The sequence below is a fragment of the Rhinichthys klamathensis genome, unplaced genomic scaffold (assembly GCF_029890125.1).
Source record: "Rhinichthys klamathensis goyatoka isolate OS25496 unplaced genomic scaffold, OSU_Roscu_1.1 h1tg000011l_1, whole genome shotgun sequence".
Taxonomy (NCBI): domain Eukaryota; kingdom Metazoa; phylum Chordata; class Actinopteri; order Cypriniformes; family Leuciscidae; genus Rhinichthys; species Rhinichthys klamathensis.
The window spans coordinates 5,956,939-5,979,526 of NW_026606564.1; the positions used below are offsets into that span (position 1 = coordinate 5,956,939).

At 39.3% G+C, this 22,588-nt stretch overlaps 1 protein-coding gene and 1 long non-coding RNA gene across 4 annotated transcripts; one reads left to right on the forward strand and one right to left on the reverse strand.

Moving 5' to 3' along the window:
- Positions 1-1,623: 1,623 nt before the first annotated feature.
- mfn1a (mitofusin 1a) lies at positions 1,624-20,106 on the reverse strand. 2 transcript variants are annotated; one of them, XM_056264759.1, is made up of 17 exons: positions 19,966-20,106; positions 16,550-16,685; positions 16,009-16,171; positions 14,730-14,854; positions 14,213-14,321; positions 13,604-13,711; positions 12,864-13,017; positions 12,502-12,569; positions 11,842-11,963; positions 11,508-11,634; positions 8,197-8,301; positions 5,668-5,770; positions 5,334-5,554; positions 5,145-5,252; positions 4,846-5,066; positions 2,881-3,015; positions 1,624-1,763 (listed from the first exon to the last, which is right to left on the reverse strand). In XM_056264759.1, the coding sequence occupies exons 1-17, from the start codon at positions 20,078-20,080 to the stop codon at positions 1,694-1,696; spliced, it is 2,190 nt and encodes a 729-aa protein (XP_056120734.1). In that variant the 5' UTR covers positions 20,081-20,106; the 3' UTR covers positions 1,624-1,693. The 2 variants fall into 2 exon arrangements, with proteins under 2 accessions (XP_056120734.1, XP_056120735.1); XM_056264760.1 differs by having other exon boundaries at positions 4,846-5,042; positions 5,142-5,252.
- Positions 3,104-22,587, forward strand: LOC130098431 (uncharacterized). Of its 2 annotated transcripts, XR_008808354.1 has the most exons (6): positions 3,104-3,201; positions 4,867-4,979; positions 5,150-5,247; positions 7,962-8,023; positions 12,808-13,024; positions 21,592-22,587. It is a non-coding gene; the product is annotated as an uncharacterized LOC130098431 (long non-coding RNA). The 2 variants fall into 2 exon arrangements; XR_008808353.1 differs by lacking the exon at positions 3,104-3,201 and having other exon boundaries at positions 7,959-8,023.
- The last annotated feature ends 1 nt before the right edge of the window (position 22,588 follows it).

Sequence of the window (22,588 nt, forward strand, 5' to 3'; positions counted from 1 at the left end):
ACTGCTCCATTTAATTTCGTTGCAAGTGCCTTTCACCATGATTTTGTGTGTGTGTGTGTGTGAAGACTATAATGCCTCGACCTTAACTTGCATTGAACCTGGAACATTCATTTCAGATTATTTAAAAGTTCAACCTGAAGTTCCCAGTTAGTCCATACATGAGCATGACCATAAGGAGCAAGCTACATACTATCCTATGGATATTTCAGCTAGCTTACTGAGCCTTATCCTATGGATAAGATCAAACACCGTGCTAGCGACACCACAGTCCGCTGACCCTGAAGAAATCAGCTTGCTCCTTCAACAGTTCACAAACAACACCTGAACGGCTTCTGATTCACCTGCGCTCATGCAAAGCTTTGCTAAGTTAAAACTTGAGAACTGAATCATTTTGAGCCGTTACCAACTGTGAAAATCATTTTAAAGCTATCATATTTAAATGACGCGGCTTCTGCGATACGATACGCACTCGGTGCATTACTTATGACGTGAGCCTTGAATATTTATATTTTCTGAAAACGGTTTCCCTCACAACATTGGTTTTCCAAGTGTGCTGGCCTTGTCGTTAGAGGAAGTGAGCAAGAGCTGCATTTTTCTGAATCGGAACTAGGCCACGGTTGTTTTTGCTGAGGTGGTTACGCTGCCAAACGTCGAAATTACTGCACTGAAACCCTAAGGCTGATTTCCTTATTGCAGCGGTTCACATCAATCACATGATCACAAAACTACACAGGAAAGCCCTGCCTTCAACTCTAAAAACGAAAGCGTATCAGAGGGAATGCAATGTTTGCTGTATTCAAAGGTGTTAACGTCGGTTGGCACATTTAAAGCAGTGCACCAGCTTTAAAAAACAGTTTGTCGTGTGATGGCTTTTTCACTTGCTACATTTCAGACATAGGAGGAACCTTTTTTTTTTTTTTTTTTTTTTTTTTTTAGCACAGGACACCGATAACCCAAGTGCAATCTTTCAAGCACAGTAACGACAGACTGTCACCAACCCTTAAAACAAATTGTGGCTTACCAAAAAGCAAGCGCGCGTGATTCATAGTGGTTTTGATATATTTTATATAGCGATAGATCCACTTGTGGATATTCTGTTCATTGTGCAAAATAAATGATCCTGGATGGTCCTGCATACGTCGTAACTATCTGATTAAAGACCAAAATGATTTAGTTTTTAATTCACTTCTTTAGTAATTCTGAGTTCTGCGATTCTGTCCCTCACTGTGTGTGTATTTCATGGACAAAACCAGCAGACTTAACTGCCTTTTTGATTCTAACACACATTCCTCTTAATTCACTTTAACTTCTTTATTGAAAACCGATTTGTATTATTTTATGTTGGTTCAGAAAACAATGATCACTTGCTGTGGAATCTTTATTTTTTATTATTGTTGTTATTTTAAAAAAAATTTAACACCCAGAATTTATTTGTATTTGTGCAGTGGCAGTGACACCTGATACTATTTGTTCTCATAACCAATAAAGGCTTTTCATCAAGGAGGTCGTCTGCATATTATTAACTTGCTGTAAGAGTTTTGTCAGTGAGAAATCTGGCTTCCTGAGGCTTGTATGAAATACTGATATGAAATAAATATAGACTATATAGACTCTGTGACTTGATTCAGCAGATTTTGGGTTGTTCCAGCACTGAACACTGGAGGACAGTCTTACTCCTTTCTTGCTGCTCTGGTTAATGTTGAATCTGCAGATACTGTGCTGAAAAAGACTCCAGTTGTGACTCCAGATCAGTGGCTTTGTGCCTGAGAATAAAACGAGACCAGTATTATCGGTTAAGACCACTTAAAACAGAAGTGTGTAATTTTTTAACAATAGTGTCACCAGTTTCTTTTTCCAGATGAGATTCCCTCAATCTGTAAAGCTCTTATATTAATGGTTGAGCCAGTGTTACTGTGTTGGAGTGGTTGGGAGAGCCATCTCACAAAAAAAAAAAGGTTTAAAGGGCAAGAAAAGTGTTTACACTTTACAGGCATTTATTGTCATGTTGACTAACACTAAACTGGTTGGGAAAGTTTTGTTCTGGGTATGAGATTGTGCTCACAGCTGATTCATTCAGTATGTTCACAGTGACAGATCTCGGATGTAATAAAGCCCTGCCCACTTTAATGTTAATAAGCAGCATTTTAACCATTTACTTTTACTGATATTTTTTTTAATTAAACAATCACATTTATAGTTTATTTACAGTATTGTGTTTGCAGGATTTTTAAGCCGCATTCTAAAATGTTCTTCGCAGGTTATACTGAGAACAAGGGTACCCGTTACCAAATAAAACTGACTTTATTATTTTTGAAGCATGTGAGAATGTATTGAGGTTTACAAATACTTAAAGGATTAGTTCACTTCAGAATTAAAACTTCCTGATAATTTACACACCCACATCCAAGATATTCATGTCTTGTCTTTCTTCAGTCGAAAAGAAATTAAGGTTTTTGAGGAAAACATTCCGGGATTTTTCTCCATATAGTGGACTTCAACGGGAACCAACGGGTTAAAGGTCCAAATTGCAGTTTCAGTGCAGCTTCAAAGGGCTCGACACGTATCTTGGATGACGTGGGGAAGTGCAAGTTTTTGTCATGTCTCCAATCTCCAAATTACTTACTTTGTCTTTGTATGTTAAGCTGGACGAATACTATTTTAAGTATTTAATAAATATTATCTTTAAGTCATAAAATACAGTTTAAATTTCTAGTGTTGTAGAAAATAAAAAAGCAAGCGAACATGCAATGTTGTTACATGATGCTGCCGCACCTTTCCTGTGCTTACAGAATTACCAATTGAGAAGGATTTTCTTCCAATTAAGGGTAATTATCTACAGCGAGCTGTCGTTCTCTCTCACGCACACCATGACTCTTCTACCTGAGGGTTTTGGAGCGTCTCTGGACACTCTCCAGGCGCTGGCTCCTGGCGCTCAGTCTGCGGATCTCGGTTTCAAGCTCCATCTCGCTCTTGTCAACCTGTTGGCACATGCGGGCGAAGACGGACACCATCTCCCTGCAAGAACGCAGATAAGCATATCCTTCACACATCACCCGCACACCCTCATCCATCCTACAAGATCATATAAAGCAATATTTCAAACTATGCAGGTCCGCAGTTGTCTTCGTTTCAGCTGTCATCGGCTTGTAGATGAAATATTCACTTAAAATCACTGCCATGATTAAGTGCTGCGAAAGCCAGGTGATGTCTATTATTTACCTTTTATTAAGCCCATGTCCTTCAGTGTGCAAAGTTGACAAGGACAGATTTGAATTTTAAGGGATGGCTCACTTAAAAATGAATCTTCTTTCAGACGAATACAATCGGAGTTAAATATAAAAATGTCCTGGCTCTTCCAAGCTTTATAATGGCAGTGCATTGCTGTTTTTGTTCATTAAAGTGCATCTATCTATCATAAAAGTGCTCCACACGGCTCCGGGGGGTTAATAAAGGCCTTCTGAAGCGAAGCCTTGCGTTTGTGTAAGAATGTGTAAGTTCTTAATGGTACGGTATCTGGTTTTGAATTAATTTGGCTTTAAGTGGGAATTCAAAGAGTAGATTCAGCTCTAGGCTTCTGCTATGCTTTCATATAGTGTTTGTGGCGTAATAAATGTGCGGTCACGAGCAAAAGCCAGTCGTTTCAATACGGGTTCACGCGATCTGGAATTTCACAAGAGAGCTAAAGATTTCCCCTTCAGGTTTGGTTCAAGTCGGCCCACATGAGTTTGACAGCTTGAAAGTGACTTCTGTGTGAACTGTCTTTCAATTATCGTTGCGCTATTCACAATAGACAATGGATTTTTTTGCTTGCTTATGAAACCGCACACACGTTGATTTGATTCAGATGACTCCTAATCATTCCAATGGGAACCTATGAGATTGGCAATTTCGAGTGAGGCTAAAAAAAAATGACCCTACGCAGATTTTGAAAGTGACTTCAAGCATATTGGCAAGAGACATGAATCGACCTTTTTCCCCCTGAAATTTCTCCCATGTATCCGTACTTTAGGAATAATATTTTACAAAGCCCAGAATATCCCATTTAAAATTCACAAGGACTTAATGTTCCCCTGTGGTGAAAATCAAGCTTTTAATGTTGTTTATGTCTATGTGATGTTTTTAATATGATTCAAGACAAACCATGTGCAAATTCATATTTAAGTCAACACCATTGCTGAGTATTTTCTCCTTAAAACTGCAGTGAACCAAAGACAGTCTCAAAAACACGGCTGGTGTTTCTGACGTCACAAACTACCTTGTAACCAATCAGGTCATGAGTGGATCTGAGTGAGTGGAGGCGGGGCTAATTTACAAATTCATAGAACCGCTTAAACTAAACGAGGCAAGGGTGTAGAGTCACATTCAAGCCATTTTAAGGCATGAATAATTTGTTTTTCATGGAAAAACGCTTATATATGTCATTTTGGTGATCAAAGATGAGTTTTAAGGGATACAATGATTGACTACTGTGGCTTGTGTGCTTCCATAGAAACTCACTAAAGATGAGGACAAAAATTAGAGAAAAAAGGCAGACTTTTGCAAGCTACTGCTTCTCTTCTCACTTTAGTCTGTGAATTATACACTTGCCTGCAATCCTCCAGGTGTGGTTTATAAAACTAAAGGAATAGTTCACTTTCAATACTTCAGTGTTCTTTTCCTCACACAATATCATTCCGTTCCTTGACTTCAGAACACTTTATAACATGGACCACTTTGCATTTGATTTGGATGCCTTTTGAGGCTTCCCTATTTACTGTATTTTGAAAGGAAAGAACCAGAACATTCTGTTAAACAACATCTTTTGTGTTATAGGTGAGTAAAGGATTTGTTCAGCCCGTCACTCACTGTTGCACCTGCTGTCCACAGTCACTGCTGAGGATGTGTGAGATGGCCTGCAGTCTTTGAGTGGCGTAATCCACAAACTGCTGCTTCAGGGCCCTTTCTTTGGAGCTGTTGGTCCAGGTGACCCTTTCATACAGGTAGAGCAAACCATAGAGACTCACAGAGAGTACAATAACCCTCCATCCCACAGAACGCCACACCTGTCCAAAAATGCCATCACAATACTCAATTGTATTTACTCTAGAATGTTTTTAGATGTGCTTACTGATATGTAAAGCTTTGAATCAAGTATTTCTTACCACTCCAGCAGTGACCAACACGCCCACCGATGCTCTGGATGTGAACGAGACCAGTCCTGTTGCCATGGAGATAGCCAGCTCGTCCTGGGTCTGAGCAGAGGAAGAGGTGACCTGTGCACAAAGCATATCACGTCACTTTAGGCCTGTTCACACTTCATACGTTTGTCAGTAGAGATCATTAAATCAAGTTACTTTCAAGTTCTGGTTCAGCAGACTCAAAGCTTGTTTGGCTTTAGCTGGCCCTAGGAAACGATTCACCAAGGATGTAAGACCCAGTGAGAAGTGAAAGTCGATGTCCTCCGCAAAGTTTTCACAGAGGCTTGAGAAGTTCAGGTCATAGGTCATGGTGAACCTCCTGTGGGGGAGGTGTAGGTGCCCTCGGGCAGCAGGGGGCAGCAGAGGACGCAGGGTGTCTAGTGTGAGAGGAACAACGGGAGGGCGGTCAATGCTAAAGTATCTTTTGCCAGGGAAAGCTTGTTTACTGGAGACTTTATGTCTGAAGTGAGAACTGTGCATGAGTGTGTACCCATGATGTCTCTCTGAGACGACAACACACAGCCGTTTATAGTGCTGGAACAGCGCAGGTCCAGATTCTTGGCCATTCTCTCCTCCGCGTAGGCCATAAGCTTCTGGAAAATGCACACAAACATGATCATAGCCTTTTTGCCTATTAGATACTGAAAAAAAACGTTTTAATATCTTCTAAATATTCTTAAAACAAGATAAATATGGGTCATTAGCAAGACTGCGACCTCAGTTTGCAGGCTTTATGGTGTTTTTTTTTTTTTGCAATGTGTTTATGGCTCAGAATATAACTTTTATTTAATTTATGTCAGAAAGCTTTCAAATGATATAATTTATCAGAAATATTTACGCTCATAAATCAACCCAATCTGAACCTAAGTGTCATGAAAGGGGCTTTATTGTGCTTCACAAATATAGCATTAAATATCTAGTTCAGTCGTGAAACTCTAGAGGGCGCAGGCTGGTAATGCGAGACGTTTACAGGTAAAATCTGAAACTTCCCGATCTGCTCGCGGGACACATCAGGGCCGCCCTGACAATGTCAACATTTTTATATTTAGGATTTTAAATAGGGATGATTACGACTATGATTATGTCAGTACTTCCACAATAGATGTTATTCGATCTGCGTCATCAATGTTTGCGGCGGCCATATTGTTGACATAGAAATCACGGCAACTGTCAGTCTGTCAATTGACAGGCGAGGCAGTGTCGGTATTATCCATGGTATTATCACTGTATTTTTTTTTTAAAACAGCGTGATGGTGTGTTGTGTAATACACGTCTGTTCTAACAACAGCAATAAGAACCCCGGAGTTAGTTTTTATGATTTCGATAAGTTACCGACTGTCAGAAAACGTGAAGGGAAGGAGACAAGAGTTGAGCCAGCGCAGGAGAGGCTAGCTAGGATAAATAGGCTAAACTTTCAGCCAACTCACCACAGAAAAGTCTGTTCCCATCCTTTTACCACAGGTTTCACACATAATCCGTGTGCAATGCGTGTGCGGTGCGTTGCGTATACGGTACAGAAGCAGGACGCGCTACAGTGCTTTAGTGCTATATGCTGCGTTTGCAGTGCGTATAGCTAACTGATCCGCGGCTGTAACGTTACCACAAACACCCCGGTACTCACTATTTTTATTTTAACACATACTCACTATTTCAACAACGTAAGCCAATTATTCCATGCATTACTTCTATATATTAAGTTGTTCAAGCAATTGGTCAAATATGTAACCATGTTAAACATTTACATGGAACGCACAAACATTTTTAAATGAAAACTTAAAATTGACAAAAACAACCGACTCTCATGCCTTTTCTTTTGCATTTACATTTTAATACAACAAATCTTGCATGTCACAAAGAACTTGTTTTTCCACCTCCACGAATGAGACGAGTGTCGTTCATTATGTTGCCTTGTGTTGAGGTGCATTGTAGTTTGTATACGGATACTGTATGAACGAGATCGTTATAAATATCCGGATAAGTTACGGCTGGCAAAGTGGCAATAAGGACGGATCTTTACTTAAGCTTGATTGGTGTGGACCCACATCAAATAATAGCATTATCTTCTCTTGATACCGACGAGATGAAGCCAGGCTACTGCTCCCCTCAACTCAAATCTGCGCGCGGTTAGGGGCAGCAGGACAGATGTCATGTCAACAATATGGCCGCGGTTAGCTACTTCCGGTGTTTGCGAATAAGGTCTATAGCCAATGAGAAACAAGTCTACAAGGAGACGGAAGTAACGGAACTTTTGAAATGTTGACCACGAAACACGACTTCCTCTATAACGTCTCCTCATGTCCCCCTGTGGTGAAAATCAAGTTTTTAATGTTGTTTATGTCTATGTGGTGATTTTAATATGCTTTAAGACGAACCATGTGCAGTCATAAGTCAACACTGCTGAGTATTTTCTCTTTAAAACTGCAGTGAACCAGAGACAGTCTAAAAAAAAACACTGTTTGAAATCGCTGGTGTTTCTGACATCACAAACTACCTTGTAACCAATCAGGTCAGCGCGTGAACGTCAACGAGTGGATCTGACCAAATACACTAACATTGACATATTCATTAACATACCAAAACAATTTTGAGAGTTGTCATGATTGAAATAAATTTACACAGGAGTTATTGTTATAATATTTGTAAAATAATAAACTCTTCACATTTTAATATGGCTTTTATGTGTCTTTTAGCAGAATTTGAAGATGTCACACAACTGTAAAGACCTGTCTCATGATGAAAGAACAATGTGTCTAGTCTTAAGTAACCTTTCTCTGTGCGCAGCAGGACGTTAAGACACCAGCTCCTCAATCCTGTTACGCTGATCACACAGACAAGCTGTCACTCAGGTAACTCTCTAGACAGGAGGTTATGAACGGTGAACAGACCGCTTAACCAAGCTCATGTATTTGGGTATCAGTGGTACATGTTTCAGGCTTGAAAAGTTAACTCTCCATGATTCTTTCTAATCGGACTTGAAATAAAATAACTTAACTTTTGAGAGGGGTTTAACAAAACTCACAGTTTTGTATAGGGCTAAGGCATTTGGGGCAGGGTTAAAATCAGCACAGAATTCATCCACAAGAACAGACAGGAAACAGATCTCTTCTGCCATGGCACTGGACACCTGGAAGAACAGCAGGGAGAATTCACCTTTTTAACACCGTAGAAAATATAATGTTCAAATATTAGCTGAGACTGTCAACTTTTTACTGGCTAGCACTACTGTAATTTGGAGGAATATGTACCATCAGTTTTACAAATTATAAAATTAGTCCCTTAAAAATGGAGGAAAAAGTCATTTTGAACCGAAATTTTGTATTTTAACCAACATTTCAGTTTTAGCTTTTAAATGGAATATTGTATAATTATATCCATGGTTATTAGGTGTTTAAAACCATCCTCATGAAAGAGGCTGATGAGGTTTAAAGTGAATCAATAAAGATTTTTTTAACCTGTACATTATGTACATCAGGGTGCTACCTTAAGGGATAAAATAATGCGATATCAGGTCCATAAATATTGGGACATCAACACAATTCTAATCTTTTTGGCTCTATACACACCACCACAATGGATTTGAAATGAAACGAACAAGATGTGCTTTAACTGCAGACTTTCAGCTTTAATTTGAGGGTATTTTACATCCAAATCAAGTGAACGGTGTAGAAATTACAACAGTTTGTATATGTGCCTACTACTTTTTAAAGGGATAGTCCACCCAAAAATGAAAATGCTGTCATCATTTACTCACCCTCAAGTTGTTGCAAACCTGAATGAGTTTCTTTCTTCTGCTGAACACAAAGGAAGATATTTTGAAGAACGATTGGCACTTTGGCACCATTGACTCCCATAGTATATATTTTTTTCTACTATGGAAGTCAATGGTGCCAAATTTACTGTTTGGTTCCAATCGTTCTTCAAAATATCTTCCTTTGTGTTCAGCAGAACAAAAGAAAATCATACAGGTTTGCAACAACTTGAGGGTGAGTAAATGATGACAGAATTTTCATTTTTGGGTGGAGTATCCCTTTAAGGGACCAAAAGTAATGGGACAATTGGCTGCTCAGCTGTACCATGGCCAGGTGTGTGTTATTCCCTCATTATCCCATTTACAAGGAGCAGATAAAAGCTCCAGAGTTCATTTCAAGTGTGCTATTTGCATTTAGAATATGTTGCTGTCAACTCTCAATATGAGATCCAAAGAGCTGTCACTATCAGTGAAGCAAGCCATCGTTAGGCTGAAAAAACATAACAAACCCATCAGAGAGAGAGCAAAAACATTAGGTGTGGCCAAATCAACTGTTTGGAACATTCTTAAAAAGAAAGAACGCACCGGTGAGCTCAGCAACACCAGAAGACCACGGAAAACAACTGTGGTGGATGACCGAAGAATTCTTTCCCTGGTGAAGAAAACACCCTTCACAACAGTTGGCCAGATCAAGAACACTCTCCAGGAGGTAGGTGTATGTGTGTCAAAGTCAACAATCAAGAGAAGACTTCACCAGAGTGAATACAGAGGGTTCACCACAAGATGTAAACCATTGGTGCGCCTCAAAAACAGGAAGGCCAGATTAGAGTTTGCCAAACAACATCTAAAAAAGCCTTCTCAGTTCTGGAACAACATCCTATGGACAGATGAGACAAAGATCAACTTGTACCAGAGTGATGGGAAGAGAAGAGTAGTCAAGTCAAGTCATCTTCATTTATATAGCGCTTTTAACAATGGAGATTGTTTCAAAGCAGCTTTACAGAGATAAACATACAATTTACGGTAACAGAGATTGTTTAGGCTTTATAGCGATTTTTGAATTATGGTATGGAGTATGGAGAAGGAAAGGAACTGCTCATGATCCAAAGCATACCACCTCATCAGTCAAGCATGGTGGTGTCATGGCGTGGGCATGTATGGCTGCCAATGGTTCTCTTGTATTTATTGATGATGTGACTGCTGACAAAAGCAGCAGGATGAATTCTGAAGTGTTTCGGGCAATATTATCTGCTCATATTCAGCCAAGTGCTTCAGAACTCATTGGACGGCGCTTCACAGTGCAGATGGACAATGACCCGAAGCATACTTCGAAAGCAACCAAAGAGTTTTTAAGGGAAAGAAGTGGAATGCTATGTAATGGCCAAGTCAATCACCTGACCTGAATCCGATTGAGCATGCATTTCACTTGCTGAAGACAAAACTGAAGGGAAAATGCCCCAAGAACAAGCAGGAACTGAAGACAGTTGCAGTAGAGGCCTGGCAGAGCATCACCAGGGATGAAACCCAGCGTCTGGTGATGTCTATGCGTTCCAGATTTCAGGCTGTAATTGACTGCAAAGGATTTGCAACCAAGTATTAAAAAGTGAAAGTTTGATTTATGATTGTTAATCTGTCCCATTACTTTTGGTCCCTTAAAAAGTGGTAGGCACATATACAAACTGTTGTAATTCCTACACCGTTCACTTGATTTGGATGTAAAATACCCTCAAATTAAAACTGAAAGTCTGCAGTTAAAGCACATCTTGTTCGTTTCATTTCAAATCCATTGTGGTGGTGTATAGAGCCAAAAAGATTAGAATTGTGTCGATTTATGGACCTGACTGTATATATATATATATTTATATATATAGACCCCTGATGTACATGATATACATACATACATACAGTGCTGGGTAGATTACTTACAAATTGTAGTCAGTTATGTAATTGTAGTTAGTAATGTAATCTTGATTACTCATTTTAGGTAATGTATTTTGACTACTTTTAGATTACTTTTGACCCGACACATGTATCAAGTTGATTTGAATAGGATAATCTTTTACCATATTGATATAAAACTACAAAGAGAAAGAAAATATATTCCATTCTTTAACAACAACATGAAGTGTATTAAATATTATATTATGCCAGGGTTTCTTAGACCCTGTGTTTGTGAGTTTAATGAAAAGCTATGTAATTAAATCAAATTTTAAATAACTTTAAAATAAAACCTAAATAAAAGCTTTGTGGGTCTCAGTTTTCAGTGATCGGCTCATGACTAGTGGCTGGTCTTTGTGTGCAATTCCACAAACCTGGAAAACCTTCTTAACGTATATATAAGCAGTAGACTTTTTTTAGAAAGGAACATTTAAAACATAAAGAAGGAAAATCAATGAATTATGAATAATTGACTGCCATTGTGAGAATAACATGTAATCATTTAATTAATAGAAAAATGTAATATCTAATTACAAGTACTTAATTTTTGGAATCTGATTACATAATCAGATTACATTGGGGGGTTTTCTGCGGACGCTAGGGTTGCCATGATACATTTTGTAAGGGATGATGATGCAAGTCACCTTGGCAGCCACTTCATCAGCGATGGCCTTTATCTTGTCTTTGATGTCCTCGGTCAGGAAGTTAAGCTGATTTCGCACAAACTCTAGCCGGTCCATTAGAGCCTCACGCTCTTCCAGTGAGAACACTCTACAGATTTACAGAACATTATGATGGTTACAACAGTATCGTTTCAACACAACAATGACTTTTATGAAGAATACCATACTAAAAACAAATGTTTTCACTCTGACTGAGAGAATCTGAGGTCTCGGTTCAATAGCGGGACCAATTATAGTCTTTTGGAGCTTGGACAGAGACCCTCCATTACAGAGCAGACAAGGTTTTGGAACTCACTTCTTTTCTGCTGAAGAAATATTGATGGCATCCATGATAGCCTTGACCGACTCAATGATCTGCCAGGCTCTGATTGTGTGCTGCTCAAACTTGGTCTTCACGGCAGACTGGGATATAAATTCCTGTGGAATCCATGAAGCGCGTTCTTGAGCCGTCATTGTGCCACAATTATCAGGGATCACGTCATGATTAAAACAAGATGCCAACGGGTCGATTTTTATCTGTACCCATCAACATGCTTTTCACTCTCGCCATCGGTTGCTTGCATGGCTGAATCACAACAGACCCGTCTATTAATGCCATCGTAGATTACTGTGAATTTTCATCCCTGGTTCCCAAGAATGTGAGGTACGCTCACCTACTCAAATACGCTAACTTGGCCACTACGGTAAACGGCTGCCTGGAATCTATGAGGAACACCAAGTATCTCACACGTTTGGGAGCCAGCAGCAGATGGCCTGAATCAACGCAAAAAACAGCTTGCTTAAGGAGACCGTCACCACGTCAAGCTGTCATAAATTCTCATCTAGTCTAAACAGCGTACAGACATGGCTAAGACTCAGTTTCCATCAAGCTCCTCTTAATCTTCATTGTTTTCAGCCTCGTTGTCAGACAACGATTATCCTGGAGCCAGTGACTACAGTTTGAGAGCATTCTCACCTCAAATGTTCTTTCAAAACTCTGGAACTCCATCAGTCGCTCTTGGAATCCTTCAGCCAAAGCCCCGCCTTTAAATAAAAAGCATATGCCCCATTTGATCCCTACCAGCCAACAAATGAAATATCAAATGATGCATTTTGCATCATTTTTACATATTTTTGCAGACTTCAAGTCACTCCTCAAGTATCACTCTCAAAATCATTGGGCCACTTCAAGATTTAATAGCATCTGCCTCTGAGTGTTTTATATGGTTGTTACTCTCGTTTTTAACTTGGCTAAGCCTCGTTTTTCCTGGTCTCCCTCCAGAACCGTGTCAAAAGCAGTAGACTCGGCACTGTGTGACCCACTGTGCTGGAGCCTACCAGTCTCTGGCATTCCCTGAGCGCGGTGGATCCTGGCACTCAACACCTCCTTGGCAGAGACAAAGAAGATGCGGTCAGGTGCCTTGTGAAGGTCCACTACCTTCAGCTCCTCCACTAAGAAACTGACACAGCGATCCATGTGCTGTTTCCGCACCTAAAAGGTCAGTGAAGTACAAACAAATGAACACAATATTAACTAAGCTTTCATTAATCAACTTATAGTTCATAAACATATTCAATACAATTTTATATCTATTCATCTCTTAAAGGGATAGTCCACCCAAAAATGAAAATTCTGTCATCATTTATTCACCCTCAAGGTGTTCCAAACCTGTATGAATGTCTTTCTTCTGCTGAACACTAAATATGTTTTGAAGAATATGGGTAACCAAACAGTTGATGGGCCCCATTGACTTTAGAATTCAGAAAACTATAGAATTCAATGGGGCCCATCAACTGTTTGGTTACCGACATTCTTCAAAGTATCTTTTTCATTTTTGGGTGAACTATCCCTTTAATCTACATGAACTTCTCAACTGTTAAGCACTGCATTATGTTTGTGAATGACATATTAATGAAACTTATTAAGTGTTGTTAATCTCATTTCATTGAACCTATAAGCCTGAAATGGATGACGGAGGAATGATGAATGTTACAAAAATCTCACAAATCTCTGTGGTGGTTTTATATGGTGAATCACTTGAGACTAATGGTAATGAGTCATATGCAATAAAACTTACATCTTCCAGATACTCTGGCTCTAAGACAGATGCGTCCCAGCGATTGTTTAGGATGAAAATGTTGGGCTTTGATATGCGCTCATTCACTTTGTGGAAAAAGTGCTTCTCCTTACAAAGAAGAGTGAAATATTGAAATGAACAAAAGGGAAAATAATCAAAAGCTGCAGAAAAAAGTTTGGTCAATAATAAAAGTAAACCTTATAGGGATGGAGCGATACTACAATTTGGTCAATACTTTGATAGTTATCTTTACAATAATATCTGACAATGTTTTGCCACAATAAATTATTTTAAATGCTACAAGTTAGTTAAAGTATCACAGCATTGCAATGTGAACTATGAAAAAATGGATCTTCATTTTAAGATTGGCTAAAAATTACATTTAACAACAGTATTATTTCATTATTAGTGCTTTTAAACTTAAGTTGACTGCAAAGGTAGTCTAAATGAGCACGAAGCATCTAAATATAGGAAATATTGGAAGTTTGAAGGATTAAATATCCAACCGATACCAATAAATGAAAATCGAAACCTCTAATATTGACTGATAACAGATATAACAGATTTATTTTTTAAATGGAGTTCTGAAAGTGATAAGTTTCTACTCACAGTGTTCATTATGGTGGACTCAGAGTTGGCCACAAGCACAAAGACATCAGCATCTAAACAGAACTTGTCAATCCAACTGTCCAGCTCTGATGTGACGTCTGTGCCTGGACTGAGGAGTGTGAGGACATTAACATTACACCAAACCACACAAAATGTTCTATTCTTTATTGCTAATCTGAGATCAGGCAATTTGGTGTCTGTTTTTTTGTGTCAGCTGTTACCACACATGATATCTCTAGAGCAGCACTTCCAAAACCATTAGTCCTTTTACTTGCCACCCCTTCACAACACATCAAACCTTGTCGAAGTCCATGTATCTGCAGCGATTCTCCAGGGTTGCGTTTCCCAAAATGATTGTGAGCTAAGTTGATCGTTGGTGCCAATGGTTTTATGATCTCTGTAGGCTCCCGAAGCTTTTGAGAAACGCAGCCCAGGTCTGTTGTTCATGTGCCAAACTGCCCTGCAGAAACTACATTTAGCTCTGGCAACCCTGTAGCCTGTGTGGACGGGTCCATACCTATCCATCAGAACCAGATCATCTCTCAGCACCGCACACTTAGTTTTGGGCCAAAACACTCGGACAAGACAGCCTGAGTCTTGGTTCCTGTCCATATGCAGAGCGTGGGCCAGATGATTGACTGTCTGTAAGGTAAAGCCAAACTTTAAGCTTCAAGATGTAAGATCACACTATATTCATATCACACCACAATATGGAAACACCTGTTATTTCTCTTTTTAAAATGAGCTTTCCTGTGGATCTTGTTGAAACGTTGCATTGTGTAAAAAATAAAGCTAGTTTCTTAATATAATTGAGATAAAACATGCATAACTTGACATGCCATCTCAGTTTAGAAAACAACAAATTCTACATTAAACTTCACTAGAGATGATACTCTTGAATGTATCTCTTCATTTGATCACGTAACTTGCATTACTTGTAATGCGTTACCCTCATTAATTACGTAATTACTGTAATTCACGTCCTCAGACTCGGATTTATGCGTTTCTATTGCCACTCTATCAACTGAAAAATGTATCTTCTGCGGTCAGATGGTACAAGTCAGAGCTTTTAAGTTGTTTACGTTTATTATTATTGCCGTGGTATGTTTTAATGGTAATTTAATGACGTCTCTCGTGACACTTTGGAGACTCCGCTCTGGCTGTACGCGTTCATGTGTTTTGGAGGAGGCTTGGCTTCGGAGACGCTTTGGGGGGATCTAATGCTTTCAAAGCTAGCACTATATCCTCTGTACAGATGAAAATGTTATCAAAATAATTCTGCGGAAACGATTAAAAACCGCTGTATTCTGCATGCCAGACAAGTCATTGGCAGTCACTTTGTAAAAAAAAGACTACGCGCCCGTGCACATAAGCATTCAAACGCGCATGTCTATTGATTTAACACGTAATACGCATGTGCATATGCCATCACCAAAGCGCTGTTGTCATGTAAATGAACAGTCAGAATGTATTAAAAGTTTTCTGTTTTCAGTTGAAAACGGTGTTGTGTAAGCAGCCCCTAATGATTTTTACAACTCAAATGAATCAATATAAAACTTACTTAAGCTAGACAATGATTTTCCTCTTCAGCTGCTGTACAGCCAAAACAGTCTTTGTTGCATTCATTTCCTGTTATCACTGTAAAGCTGCTTTGAAACAATCTATATTGTAAAAAGCGCTATATAAATGAATGTGACTTGATTTGACTATTGCAGCCTCTACGAAATTGTGAAGTAATTATCCCAAATGAAACCCAGTTTACAAACATAAAGAACTGCGTAATATTTGCGTCATACTTCAATGCTCTTCCTCTCTTCAGAGTCCTCAGTGGTAAGGTAGGCGTGTTCCCCATCTGTGCCCTCCACGCTCAGGAAACAGTTTGTGGTGTGGCCGATTCCACTGGGCAGAACCCGCTCCCTTAGCATGGCGTTAATTACTGTACTCTTTCCATTACTGGTCCTGAGAAACAACATAAAGCATCCAGTAACAAAACTGTCTATTTACACTCTGATTCAAGAGAAGCTCAAACACAAATTAATGAGGAGGGGAGGGAGAGGGAGAGGGAGGGGGAGGGGGGAGAGGGAGAGGGAGGGGGAGGGGGGAGAGGGAGGGGGAGGGGGAGGGGGGAGGGGGGAGGGGGGGGGGAGCGATCCCTGTACACAAATACACAGTTTTTGACATCTTGCTTATTTGTATAAATTAGCAATGCATACAGCTGAAGAGCTAAAACATAAACATAACAATAATGCTTTAGTTCTTCAGCTGTATGCATTGCTAATTTCATTCTGGCTGGCCTGTTGTCATCGTTTGCTTTACATACGACCGCTGTTGCTTTACCTGCCGAAGAAGGCCACCTTCATGTGTCTGCGGGCCAGCACATCATTGATGACCGTTAGTTTCCTGGAGCAGGCCTGGATCTGCAGACACTGTTCTTCCTCAGCTACATGCTCCAGATCCTCACTCTTCCTCGTCTCTGGGCACCACACACACACTCATATCAAATACCATCACAGTAAAGCGCAGGACCAAACCTAGCTGATAAAGAGATAGGCCTGTGTGACAGTCCATCAATCTACTCTCCATGCCCCATGAGGACAAAGCTAAACCCAGATTTGTGATAGCTTTGCATATTATTTATTGTTTAATCCTGAAATATCACATTGCAGGCCCTTAACTCAGTACTAATCGGATAGTTTTCTGTTACATTCATCTTTCCTCCATTCCCTCAGTCTAAAAGCACCACCATTGGGATGGTATTGTACAGGGGATGAGCAGCGCCTGGTTTTCTCCAGACATGATGCTTGGAACTGCAATTAATCAGACCAGAGAGTCTTGTTTCTCAGAGTCTGAAAGTCCTTAAGATGCTTTTGTTTACACTTTATTTTGATAGTCCACTTTTGACATTCTAGTAACTGTAAGTAACTACATGTCATCTAGCTAGCAGTCTTTAGAGTATTAGTAACTGACTGTCTCCTTAATATTTGCCGATTCTTTATTTTGATGGTCCCGGAACAGACATTCCACTGACTATAAGTTACTTTGGAAGTATTTCCTCTAATTCTACTAACCCGAACCCCAATTTTAACTTCAATGAGAACAAGTTGACATGTAGTTGCAAATTAATAAGTTATTTGAAATGTAGTTTCCAAGATTAATGGAGGGTTGCAGTGATGTTTGTCCTTCTGAAAGCTTCTCCCACACGATTTCTGGACCGCAACCATAATGACCACCAGGTTCTCTGTCACCAAGGCCCTTCTCCCCCAACTGCTCAGTTTGGACTGAGGTCCAGCTCTAGTAAAAGCCCTGGTTGTTCCAAACGTCCAATATAAATTGCAGAGGCCAATGGGTTCTCAATTGAATTTGCCACATGTGGACAAACATCTCAAAGATTATTTAGAAAATTAGTATGCAACTGAGCTAAAATTTCAAGTGTCATGGCAAAGGGTCTGAATGCTCATGTTATAATGCTTATGTTTTTTTTGCTTTGTTATTATATTGGGTATGTGTCACGGACATGTTTAGTTTCTGTCTTGTTTAGTGTTCAGTCTTCGTTTTCATTGCCACCGTTTACCTTAGTTTAAGTCATTCATTAGTTGTCATGGTTTATTGTTAGTTACACACCTGTTTCTTGTTTCATTGATTATCATCCTTTGTGTATTTAAAGTCCCCATGAAGTATAAATTTAAGTGTTTTGGCTTTTAGTATAAATATGCTAAGCTAATGTGCTCCAAAACAATGACAAAATTCGCATGTAGAAGATATAAGCATTCAATGATTTGGGTGACATCATTCTGCACTTCAGTTTCTCATCAGATTTTCTGTCCAATCAAATGCTCTCTAAAATCTGAAGCTCCGCCCCTTACACTATAAATAGACACTGAAGCTGTGGCTGAAACCAGTCAATTGTACACACATTTACTATTTTTCTGTATGGTGAATGGGGCGTAGTGCACTATATCGGGGAAAGGGAACGATTCAGACTGTGTAAATATGATTTTCATTGCGGCAATTGAAGTCTGGTTTCACGAACCATCAACACGGCACATGGTCTGCTATGGTCCAGAGACACGATAGTACAGGGCGGACCAGAAAACGTATCAGACCCATTTGAATTCTGCACAGGATGATATATTTTAAAACAATATGGAGGAGATTAGGAGGAAACTGCAGCTTTACCGAGCTCAACGGCTCTGGCCAAGCTGTGGTAAACGCATTAAAACGCATTAAAGTGCAAAAAAATGGCTATTTTTTTAAAAGGGGAGGAGCTGTTCGATATGTCCCACCCTGTCTTCCTGTTTCAGTGGAAATTACGTCAACACATTGATAATGCTGCACATTTCAAGGCACTTCAGTGGGCCTTTAAGCCTTCAGTTCATCTCTGTCCATTGTCTCTTGTTAAAGTTATGTTATTGGTGTTATGTTCATCTCTGTGTTCATTAAAGTCTTATATTATCGTTCATTCTGTGTCACGCATATCTCTTGGACACACGCTGACCCGTGACACTATGGACTACAGTGTTTTGATGTGAAAAAAATAATTTAAAGCATTTTAGCATAAGGCTTAGCATAAATACCATGGTGCTTTCATACATATCATGGTACTAAATCATTTCCATACTAAGAAACCATAGTATTTACTATTTATGTCACTAACTGCTCTGAGACACAACAATTGTGGATCCAAATGCAGTATTTATTGAACAGGGTAATCCAAAATAGGTACAGGCAGGGTCAAACACAGGCAGGCAATCCATACAAACAAACACAAGGCAGGGAACACGGGCAAAAGAGTAATCCACCGAACAGGCAAGAAATCCAAAACCAAGAGACATGAAACCAGGGAGAATGCCTGGAATTGGCCTTATGCCACAGCTGCACTACTTCCTGAACTTCAGCCAGCCCTTTGTTTCCTGTCTGTCATTATTGGACAAACTGATTAAACCAGGTGTGCCTGGCCTCAGTAACAATAATCAGGCACACCTGGATTAATCAGTTTGTCCAATAATGACAGACAGGAAACAAAGGGCTGGCTGAAGTTCAGGAAGTAGTGAAGCTGTGCATAAAGCCTATTGCACTGTAACACTAAACAAGACTTCGCAGATCATGAGTGAGAAAACCAGGCTTATATGGGGTGAGCTAAACAAGATAATGAGACACAGGTGAATGTGATAACGGATGAAGAGTCCGGCCAGGGAGTTATGGGAGATGTAGTTTGTGAGAGAATGGCAATAGTCTGATGTGGAGCGCCCTCTGATGGCTCTCAAGGGCACTCCAGCTGGTGACCGCTACAATTACAACCATACTTACAACAATGGTGTTACAACCATATTATCTATGAGTCTAAGTAGATATTGTCAAAAGTATACAATGGTCTTCACGTTAAAATGCTGGGATTTTAAATCTAACCTAATGGAAGTAATTAAGTTAAAGTTAAAAAATTAAGTTTAACGATTTTGGAAAGTTTAAACAATGGAACGTTATCGCATCAAATAAACTCTTTGTCCTTGTTCCCACTAAAGCATAAGATGTCCTTTGTAACAATAAACATTTTACTTAAAATGTTATGCTGGTCCTTTCATTTGTAATAAAGAAAACATTAAATGATAAAAAGCCCAAACTGAAGCATGTTCACTTCTCAAATGTAAAAAAAGGTACCTTTTTGTAAATTAAATAGACCAATTACTAAATATATGTAATTTAAACAATAAAATAACAAAATATGTATCAATCACAAATGCAATAGTTAATCTTACCCTCTACAAAATCTGATCCCTCTCTAACATACTCCAACATCTGTTGAAACATAGCACTGATAGTCCTCTTTGCCACCACAAAGTGCTGCAGCGGCGAAACATCGTCCTGCTCCATGTTTAACACTGAAAGTACAGTGAGTATAATTCACAGTTCAGATGACTAAAAACATGGTGACATAATGTTATATAAGCGTAGTGCTAGTAAGCCTATATATTGAGGCTTTAGTAGCCTACTCACCCGCTCTGACAACGGAATTACAGCAGTTCTAGTTCAAGTGGTGCCGTTTCTCAAATGAGGTCATAGAGCATATTCATTAACAGGGACGTGAAACCTTTTCCGAAACATCTTTTCCTTTAGCCATCGGAGAAGTCTTTCTGTGTACAGGATATTGAGATTGTCTGATGAGATTTGGTAATACTGAGAAAGTCTTTACAGAACAGGACTAGTGACCTCAAATCCTCTTATCCAGGACTTAATTATGCAGACAGCTTCCACTCACCTTTCTCTAACAACAAACGTCTATTTCCTAAATCATTTAGATAGCATTGTCTATGTTGTTTGATGAAGTAAGTGTATGTTTTTTTTTTTTTTTCAGTGCATACGTTAAAGGGATTTGCAGCAGTGGTTCTAATTTAATCATTTAAAATGGCCTCTTCTATACTTTACTAAAAACACATTAATCCTGGATGAAAAATACTGTGCTGATTGTCCTGATCGCTCTAGTCATTTCCGACCGAAGAATTTTACATTTGTTTTTTTACGAATTTTTTTTCTTCATCGGAATGGTACGAAACTTGGAAAAGGTTTTGGCACTTGCCTATGTGAACAAAAAATTAAATAATAATCATGGACGTGATTCGAACAGGTTAAATGGTCCTGAAAAAAAATTCTAGTCACACTAGTGCTCCTCACGGTCAAAAATAAGCGCATTGGAAATGAATGAGACAAATTTCACCTATTGGAGACTTTTGGTACTGCAGCCAAACAAAATCTTGAAAGCTCATTTTTTGAGATATCAGGCTCAAATTTTGAACACAACTTGTTTAGATTTATGGGTTTGATTTTTCTCACCGTTTTCGAGTAAAACATGTTTTTGAAACATTTTTCATAACAATAAACGTAAAATTCTGTAACTCTTTTTTTTTAAGTTCACTTTTTAAAACGTTTTTCGCTTCAGCAATAATCTGCCAAGTGTCGTCTTTGAAAAGAGATCAAACTTAATTTTAAACAAATTTGCCAAAAGACTGTGCCAATAATCCCTTGTATGAATTTTGAAAATAATTACATTTAATTAGGCTCACAGACTCCAGCATTTTTAAAGCTTCATTAGTTTCATGCCCAATTGTGGTCTAGTCTAAAAACCACACAGATGCTGTACTCTCAGCCAGGAAAAAGCAAGAGTAGAAGACTGATAAAAGGAGAGGTGTGGTGGTTTGCTACAAGAAAGTGTGCAATTTTCATCTCAACTGTCATCATTTTTGCATATCTGCAATGCACATTTCTGCCACACCCAAAGGTCTCTCACTGCTTGCAAATTTAGGATAGAGACTAAATTAACACTATCTTTGTAATATTTCTGACATTTAACGTTTTATTTTGATTTCCATCACTGGAAATCATCTCAGAGCATCTCTGACCACTGTATAAACCCATAAAAGAGGCACTAGGACCCTGAAGATGAGGATGACGGAGAGAGAAAGGGCTGGCAGAGACAAACGAATGAGCTAAACACAAGACAAACGAAAGAAGGGACCAAGGAACTCAGTGTAGGAGACAGAGAGAGAGATCAGATAAATTGAGAGTTCAGATAAATAGCATGGAGGCTGAAGAGAGACAAAGTGACAGGTCAAGATTCAGCGGCAGATATCAGGAGGAGTGGACAAACTAGAAAAGGAGGAGGAGGAGTCTGGTCTGAGAGGAAGCTAAAAAGAGAGGAGCGCGAAAAGGAGCCCTTCAAAACAGAAAAATCCTTTCTGAGAGGGCCACTGACAGATGTGGAATAACCTGGAGCCTGGCAAAGGGGACCTCGACTGGCAAAAAATAAAAAAAAATATCATCACTGAAGGAATTACTGAAAATATAAACAGACAGAACTGTGCAGAGGCACCAGGGAAAAGCAGAAGACAATCAAACACTATTAAAACAGAGAGAAGAAGTGGAGATACCACCCACAGAGAGAGACTGAGTATACCACACACACAGGGTTTATCACAGGTAATCACACCGCAACTCAGCAACAGACACTAACAATCAACAAATACATTCACACAACCACACACATGTATTTATGGAATACACACCTACACACAGTGGGTGACTATAACACATACGCTGAACATCCATAACTCAAGCTCAGACAGTTTAGACTATAATCAGGAGGCACAGAGAATCTTGGCTGTCAGAGGACAGACTGACTGTGAATGGGTAGAAGAGTAGTGAGGCCCTATGGACAACGCTCATGGCTCTCTGACTTCTCCGTGCTGAGGACAATCAAAACATGAACTAATCTGAGGACGGATTTTCTTCTCCATCTCAAAAACCACCCCGGAAATGAAAGTAGAACATTGGTAGATCACAGACCAAATCATCAAGTTCCACTATCAGCTAAAGGACTCTGTTCAC

What these genes read in the sequence shown, in the direction of transcription:
- mfn1a (XM_056264759.1), bottom strand. Translation starts at nt 20,080, where the DNA reads ATGGAGCAGGACGATGTTTCGCCGCTGCAGCACTTTGTGGTGGCAAAG. An exon ending in GCGTGTTGGTCACTGCTGGA is followed by an intron (nt 5,067 to 5,144) that starts GTGGTAAGAAAT and finishes AATACAATTGAG; the next exon opens with TATTGTGATGGCATTTTTGG. An exon ending in AGACGCTCCAAAACCCTCAG is followed by an intron (nt 1,764 to 2,880) that starts GTAGAAGAGTCA and finishes TTTTATTCTCAG; the next exon opens with GCACAAAGCCACTGATCTGG.